The sequence below is a fragment of the Mercenaria mercenaria genome, chromosome 18, assembly GCF_021730395.1.
Source record: "Mercenaria mercenaria strain notata chromosome 18, MADL_Memer_1, whole genome shotgun sequence".
In the NCBI taxonomy this organism is placed as follows: Eukaryota; Metazoa; Mollusca; class Bivalvia; order Venerida; family Veneridae; genus Mercenaria; species Mercenaria mercenaria.
The window spans coordinates 61,543,833-61,552,061 of NC_069378.1; the positions used below are offsets into that span (position 1 = coordinate 61,543,833).

General features: G+C 37.4%; 1 protein-coding gene across 1 annotated transcript; it reads left to right on the plus strand.

Moving 5' to 3' along the window:
- Positions 1-2,526: 2,526 nt before the first annotated feature.
- LOC123538285 (zinc finger protein 26-like) lies at positions 2,527-4,179 on the plus strand. Its single transcript, XM_045322252.2, has one exon. It carries the CDS (start codon positions 2,527-2,529, stop codon positions 4,177-4,179), a length of 1,653 nt encoding a protein of 550 aa, XP_045178187.2.
- Positions 4,180-8,229: the final 4,050 nt, after the last annotated feature.

Sequence of the window (8,229 nt, forward strand, 5' to 3'; positions counted from 1 at the left end):
TCTTAATGAAACTTGGTCAGAATGTTACCCTTAATAAACTCTTGGACGAGTTCGATATTGGGTCATCTGGGGTCAAAAACTAGGTCACCAGGTCAAATCAAAGAAAAAGCTTGTTAACACTCTAGAGGTCACAATTTTGGCCCAATCATAATGAAACATGATCATAGTGTTATCCTCAGTCTTGGACGAGTCACCAGGTCAGATCAAAGGAAAAAGCTTGTTAACACCGCATTTATGACTGTATCTTCATGAAACTTGGTCAGAATTGTTAATATTGATGATTTTAAGGTCCAATTTGAATCTGGGTCATGTAGGATCAAAAACTAGGTCACCCGGTCAAATCAAAGGAAAAGCTGGAGGACACTGTAGAGGCCACGTTTACGACAATATATTAATAAAACTTGGTCAAAATGTTGATCTTGATGATGTATAGCTCCTGTTTAAATCTGGGTTAGGTGGGGTTAAAAACTAGGTCACCAGGTCAAATCAAAGGAAAAGCTTGTTAACACTCTAGAGGCCATGTTTATGACTGTATCTTCTTGAAACTTAGTCCAAATGTTAAACATGATGATCTTTAAGAAAAATTTGAATCTGGGTCATGTCGGATCAAAAACTAGGTCACCAGGTCAAATCAAAGGAAAAGCTAGTTAACACTTTAGAGGCCACATTTATGACCATATCTTAATGAAATTTGGTCAGAATGTTAATCTTGATGATTTTTAGCTCAAGTTTAAATCTGAATCAGGTGGGATCAAAAACTAGGTCACTAGTTCATATCAAAGGAAAAGCTTGTTAACACTCTATAGGCCACATTTATGACTGTGTCTTCATGAAACTTAGTCAGAATGTTAAACGTGATGATCTTTAGGTCAAGTTTGAATCTGGGTTATGTGGGATCAAAAACTAGGTCACCGGGTCAAATCAAAGGAATAGCTAGTTAACACTTTAGAGGCCACTTCATGACCATATCTTAATGAAACTTGGTCTGAATGTTACCCTCAATAAAATCTTGGATGAGTTCGATATTGGGTCATCTGTGGTCAAAATCTAGGTCACCAGGTCAAATCCAATGAAAAGCTTGTTAACACTCTAGAGGTCACAGTTTTGGCCCAATCTTAATGAAACTTGGTCAGAATGTTACCCTTAATAAACTCTTGGACGAGTTCGATATTGGATCATCTGGGGTCAAAAACTAGGTCACCAGGTCAAATCAAAGAAAAAGCTTGTTAACACTCTAGAGGTCACAATTTGGGCCCTATCTTAATGAAACATGATCAGAGTGTTATCCTCAAAGTCTTGGACGAGTCACCAGGTCAGATCAAAGGAAAAGCTTGTTAACACCGCATTTATGACTGTATCTTCATGAAACTTGGTCAGAATTGTTAATATTGATGATTTTAAGGTCCAATTTGAATCTGGGTCATGTAAGATCAAAAACTAGGTCACCCGGTCAAATCAAAGGAAAAGCTGGAGGACACTGTAGAGGCCACGTTTACGAAAATGTATTAATAAAACTTGGTCAAAATGTTGATCTTGATGATGTATAGCTCATGTTTAAATCTGGGTTAGGTGGGATTAAAAACTAGGTCACCAGGTCAAATCAAAGGAAAAGCTTGTTAACACTCTAGAGGCCATGTTTATGACTGTATCTTCTTGAAACTTAGTCAAAATGTTAAACATGATGATCTTTAAGAAAAATTCGAATCTGGGTCATGTCGGGTCAAAAACTAGGTCACCAGGTCAAATCAAAGGAAAAGCTAGTTAACACTTTAGAGGCCACATATATGATCATATCTTAATGAAATTTGGTCAGAATGTTAATCTTGATGATTTTTAGCTCAAGTTTAAATCTGGATCAGGTGGGGTCAAAAACTAGGTCACTAGTTCATATCAAAGGAAAAGCTTGTTAACACTCTATAGGCCACATGTATGACTGTGTCTTCATGAAACTTAGTCAGAATGTTAAACGTGGTGATCTTGAGGTAAAGTTTGAATCTGGGTTATGTGGGGTCAAAACCTAGGTCACCGGGTCAAATCAAAGGAATAGCTAGTTAACACTTTAGAGGCCACTTTATGACCATATCTTAATGAAACTTGGTCAGAATGTTAATCTTGATGATCGTTAGGTCAATAGGTCAGGTGAGCGATACAGGGCCTTCATGGCCCTCTTGTTTTCAAATGTTAGCATGGAACATTGTAATTGTCAAAAAAGGTTTCCTTTGCAATTAATGTTTTTATTAAATGCACTTTTTTATTTACAGATTCTCATTGAACGCCCTTTTAATGAGCATTAGTTCTACCAAGTGAAAGTTGAAAATCTACGTTGGAATGGAGACCAAGAAGGCGACTGATGATGAGAAAGTGGTCAAGTGTCAAGTAGGCATGCGCATCTGCAGACTGTGCAGGAAAAAATTTGAAACAGTAATAAAGTTAAGAATGCATATGTTTTCGCATTCTGCAAAATTTCGTAAAAAGTGTATTTATTGTCGGCACAATTTTAAAGAATGGAGAGATTTGGTAAGACATATGGAAACGATACACCATATGACGTTGGAGGATATAGTAGATTGCATAGAGAAACGGAACGAACATAAAACAAGAGAAGATGAAACAGAAAATGATGAAAACAGTATGCAATACTTGTGTAATTTATGTGGGCAAAGATTCTGTAGCAGGAAGGTTTTAATGGATCACATGAGAAAAACACATCCCCAGAAGCAACAATATTTCTGTGGCATTTGCCAGAAAGGATTTATTCGTTCCTGGCCTTTGAAATTGCATTTGAACTCTCATAATAATAGCCGTTATGACTGCAAGATATGTGGTAGAAGTTTTGTTCAGGAGAGATCCTTGCGGAATCATATGAAATATCACACAATTACGGAAAACATTGCCACTACTGGTAGTAGAATGGATACAACAGTAGGAAAACGATTTGACCTTGTGGAGGAAGAGAACAACTGCAATGAAAACATAGCAAAGAAGCAATATGTTGCCTGTGAAATTTGTAGTAGAGTCTTTGCTAATTCTGATTTTTTGAAAAAGCATATAAGTTCATATGGAAAATGTCACTATAATTGCAAGATATGTGGTAAAAGTTTTCATCATGAACGAACCTTGTATAGTCATAAGGAGTCTCACAAATCAAAGGAACATGATGGTTCTGCCGAAAAGAATAAAGCATCAGAAGTAGGAATCCCACCTGATCATGTAAAGAAAGATAACTGCAATGAAAAAGTTGTAAAGAGTATTGAAGAAGATAATGTAGATTTGTCATCTGTGAAAAGTAAAGAATGTGATGAGAAAGCCTGTAAAACCGAAAGCACTACAACAGGTACGGTACTTGATCAAGTAAACAAAGATTACGGCAATGAAAACGTTGAAAGGAATATTGAAGAAGATAATTTAGATTTGCTTTCTGTGAAAAGTAAAGAATCAAATGGTACAGTCCATAAAATTGAGGACACGGCAGTAGAAATCCCTCTTGATAATATAGCTGAAGATGATTGTAATGAAAAGATTGAAAGGCATTTTGAAGAAGATAATTTAGATTCATTTTCTTTGAAAAGTAGAGAACCAAATGACACGGCCCATGTAGGTAAGAGGGATGACACCACCATACGCATCCCACCCGATCATGTAAAAAAAGATGATTGCAATGAAAGGAATTGTGAAGAAGATGATTTTGATTTGTTTTTCACGAAGGTTAAACAACTGTACACATGTTTCGATTGCAACCAGGTGTATAGTGCATTCTGGAAATTAGAGAATCATATAAAAATTCATTGGGATTTCAAACCTTACAAATGCCAGATTTGTGGAACTACGTTCGGAATTTCAAACGAGTTTAAAAGGCACACGCGCACTCATTTAGGAGGTTTTTATACATGTGATAAATGTGGCGAGTCGTTTCAATTCCACAAATTATTGAAGGAACATATAATATTTAATCATGTTGAAAAAGCTGTGAGATGCAAGCGTTGTAGGAAAGTATGCACAGAGGACAAATTAGCAGATCATATGAAGATACACAAGTCAGGAGGCATTAAGTGTAAGATATGTGGCAAGTCATTTCATAAACTTGACTACCTGTATCGACATGTGGCAAGTCATTCTGACGATCGACCTTACAAATGTGACATGTGTATTAAATCATACAAGTATTATGAAATGTTATGAAAACACAAACTTGTGCATGAAAATCAGAGGAATTACAAGCAGTGTGATGTTTGTGGAAAATCAGTGTTATCTAAATGTTTATATCAACACATGAAAAGTCACACTGATGTGAAAACATTTCAGTGTGAAGTATGCTCCAAGTTTTTCAAGATGAAGCATCAGTTGAAAAGCCATTTGTTAATGCATGACGATGCCAGACAGCATATATGTGAGATATGTGGATACAAATTTAAATGGGCGCATCATCTGAGAAACCATCTGAAAGCAATACACAAACGTAAAGGGAGCAAGGATGACTGTAAAGCAGTTACAAGTGAAAATTGAACAACTGCATTTGATTTGTAGTAGAAACTAATTAATGTTTTAACTATTCCACCACCTGGCGGATGATATTGGCAAAATTCTGAAAGTGCCATTGTGCATAGTTTCAACGAAGCCATCCCCCTGTATTATGGGTTAGGTGTAAAAATATTAGTGAGGCACGATACTATTCACTATTTAATGAATTTAAGACATGACTTGTCTGTGTGATGAAGTTTTGATTCTTGCAAAGACTAGAGAAGAAGTGGTAAAATACCCTCCCTGAGGCAGAGAGGGTAGCATTGTTTTGTTCATGGTCTCCCTATATTTGTTCATGGTCTGCCGATCTGCCAATAGTCCGTTCCGTTTCAAATCAATAACTTTAACTTGCTTGGTTCAAAAAAATGTTCAAACTAAAATTGTCAGAAGTCAGTAGAAAACAGGTTAGTACTTGAGCAGAACACTAATTAGATTAACTGTCCACTGTTGCATAACTGAAATACAGCTAAATCCAAAATAAGTCAAGATAGTTTGCTTGTTTTGGGTTTAACGCCGTTTTGCAACAGTATTTCAGTCATGTAACGGCGGGCAGTTAACCTAACCAGTGTTACTGGATTCTGTACCAGTACAAACCTGTTCTCCGCAAGTAACTGCCAACTTATCCACATGAATTGATCACGCTTAAAGAACAAGCATTTAAAGGTCATTTTTGGTTGCGGGTTTATCCCGCTACCAAAGTAAAGTGTATTTCTGACTATCGTATAGTATCTTAATTCGATTCCAAATTACATCCAAAGATTTTCATGTGCTACACAAAGTAGTCCCATTCATCAACAATGCGGATGAATTATCGGTGATAATGCAGTTCTTTTTCAACATCTATCCATTCACACTGACCATTTATATTATATAAGATCTATCAAAGATAAGGTATTCCAGCTCATTGTTACATCACTGACTTCCAGCTGTCAATTTAGATAAGTTCACATAAGGTCAGGCAGAGTGAATCTTAGACATTAGGCACATTTGTATTTGATTCTTATACATGTATATTTTGTCTTCTTTGTAACATTTTGATGCATGCATGAATGTTCAATAATTTGATACAAATATTCACCAAAACAAATCGTCTTGTTCCATATAAGACCTATACGCCTACCTTAAAGGTCAAGGGGCCTCCGTGGCCGAGTGGTTAAGGTCGCTGACTTCAAATCACTTGCCCCTCATCGATGTGGGTTCGAGCCTCACTCGGGGCGTTGAATTCTTCATGTGAGGAAGCCATCCAGCTGGCTTACGGAAGGTCGGTGGTTCTACCTAGGTGCCCGCTCGTGATGAAATAATGCACGGAGGGGCATCTGGGGTCTTCCTCCACCATTAAAGCTGGAAAGTCGCCATATGACCTATCATGTGTCGGTGCGACGTTAAATCCAAAAAAAAAAAAAAAAGAAAAAATTAAAGGTCAAAGTCATACATACAATAAAATCTGGAAAGTAGATCCCTCGGAAGCACCGAAAACAAGGCAAAGTCTGTTCATGAGCAGTAATGGAAAGTGCAACACTGCCCACGCCCCCTAGCACCGGCTTAAGCGGTATTCAATCTTCAAATCTAAATGAGTTGAAATCAATGATCCCGAAGGACCAGAAAATATAACAACACTGAGATGACGTCGGGGCGACTTTTTACGGCCGCCACACAGCACTTAAAACCCGCTGTTGTGAAGTAAATAAAATCAAGTCAAAATATAAACTCATTTTCCTGTCTAAATTTTGCATGTACATGTGGATATTCATATAACTTGACACACTTATTTATCAAAACTAAACAACATGCCACGTTCAAGCCGCGTGCTCCTACCTTTTGGGTCAAGGTCACACGAAGTCAAAGTGTTTTTTTTACATAATTTTTTCATGCCCAGTCTTGGTGAATTGATGGTTGTGTTGTATTTGAGACTTGTTTTTTTTTTTTTTGGTTGGATTTAACGTCGCCACGACATGATAGATCATATGGCGACTTTCCAGTTTTAAATGGTGGAGGAAGACCCCAGGTGCCCCTCCGTGCATTATTTCATCACGAACGGGCACCAGGGTAGAACCATCGACCTTCCGTAAGCCAACTGGATGGCTTCCTCACATGAAGAATTCAAGGCCCCGAGTGAGGCTCGAACCCACATCGATGAGGGGCAGGTGATTTGAAGTCAGCGACCTTATCCACTCGGCCACGGAGGCCCCTATTTGAGACTTGTGCCCCAAGCCTAAAGGTCAAGGACATCCTAAGAGGTCATTACTTCATTTTTCTTGCCCATCTACAACTTGTTATTATAGATGAATATTCAGCTAACTGATGCAGACTTTCACAAAAATATTTTTTTTTTGTAAGATTTAACACATGGACTTTTAGATCAAAGGTCAAGGTCACATTTAAAGGGATGCTTTGTCAATTTTTGTCATATAGCGTAGCGTAGCCTAAATTTGCCATTTATTTGTGATATAGTGTAGCAGTGCCTCAAACTTTTATACACACAGAATGATATAAAAGTAATGTAATGTTAGTAATGAAATAAATATGTACATCTTTTTCGGTTCGTAGTTCAGTATACTGATCTCTTGTCAAAGTGCTTTTACAGGACTCAAACTACTGTTTACATGTTCTGCATTAAGTTTGAATGTTTGCAGATTATTTTTTTATATATTACCACTCCAATATATTCAATACCAAATGTACGTACGTCCTGGTGTCAGCACGCTCGCCTAGCTCAGTAGGTAAATCGTCCATCTACGGATCGTGGGGTCGTGAGTTCTCCGTGACTATTTGATAAACGACATTGTGTCTGAAATCATTAGTCCTCCTCCTCTGATTCATAGTGGTCAAAGGTCCAATTCAAGAATGACTTTGTCCGGAGTATATCTTCTTCATGCAAGCATGGAGGGATTTTGATGAAACTTGGCACAATTGTTCACCATCATAAGACGGAGTGTCATGCGCAAGAACCAGGTCCCTAAGTCTAAGGTCAAGGTCACACTTAGAGGTCAAAGGATATTAGAATGAAAACTTTGTCCGGAGCATTTCTTCTTCATTCCTGGAGAGATTTTGATATAACTTGGCACAAATGTTCACCACCACGAGACGGAGTGTCGTGCGCAAGAACCAGGTCCCTAGGTCTAAGGTCAAGGTCGAACTTAGAGACTAAAGGTCAGATACAAGAATGACTTTGTCCGGAGCATTTCTTCTTCATGCATGGGGGGATTTTGATGTAACTTGGCACATTTGTACACCATCATGAGACGAAGTATCCTGCGCAGGTCCCTTCTTCAGAATTACTTCACTTTGTTGTTACTGTAAATAGCTTATATTGTAACTGTTTCATTACTAGTCGTAGGGAAAAATCGAGACCACTTTTCTGTAGTACAACATGCATATTACATCCAATTTTGAGGAATATTTTGACCAATCTCTACCTGGTAGAAGGATTTTTGTGTGGACTTACAAATTTTGTTTTGGATTATTTTAAGATTAACTTCCCTTAATTGTTACTATAAATAACTTATATTGTAACTTTTTTATAATTGACCGTAGGGAAAAACCAAGACCACTTTTCTGTGGTACAACATAGATGTTACTTCCAAATTTTAGGTATATTTTAAGGTATCTCTACCTGGTAAGGAGTTTTATGTGGATTTAGAAAAACAAAAGAATTACAATAATTACTGAACAACCACAAAATTAAAATTCCGCTGTAAATGAGATGTGGAA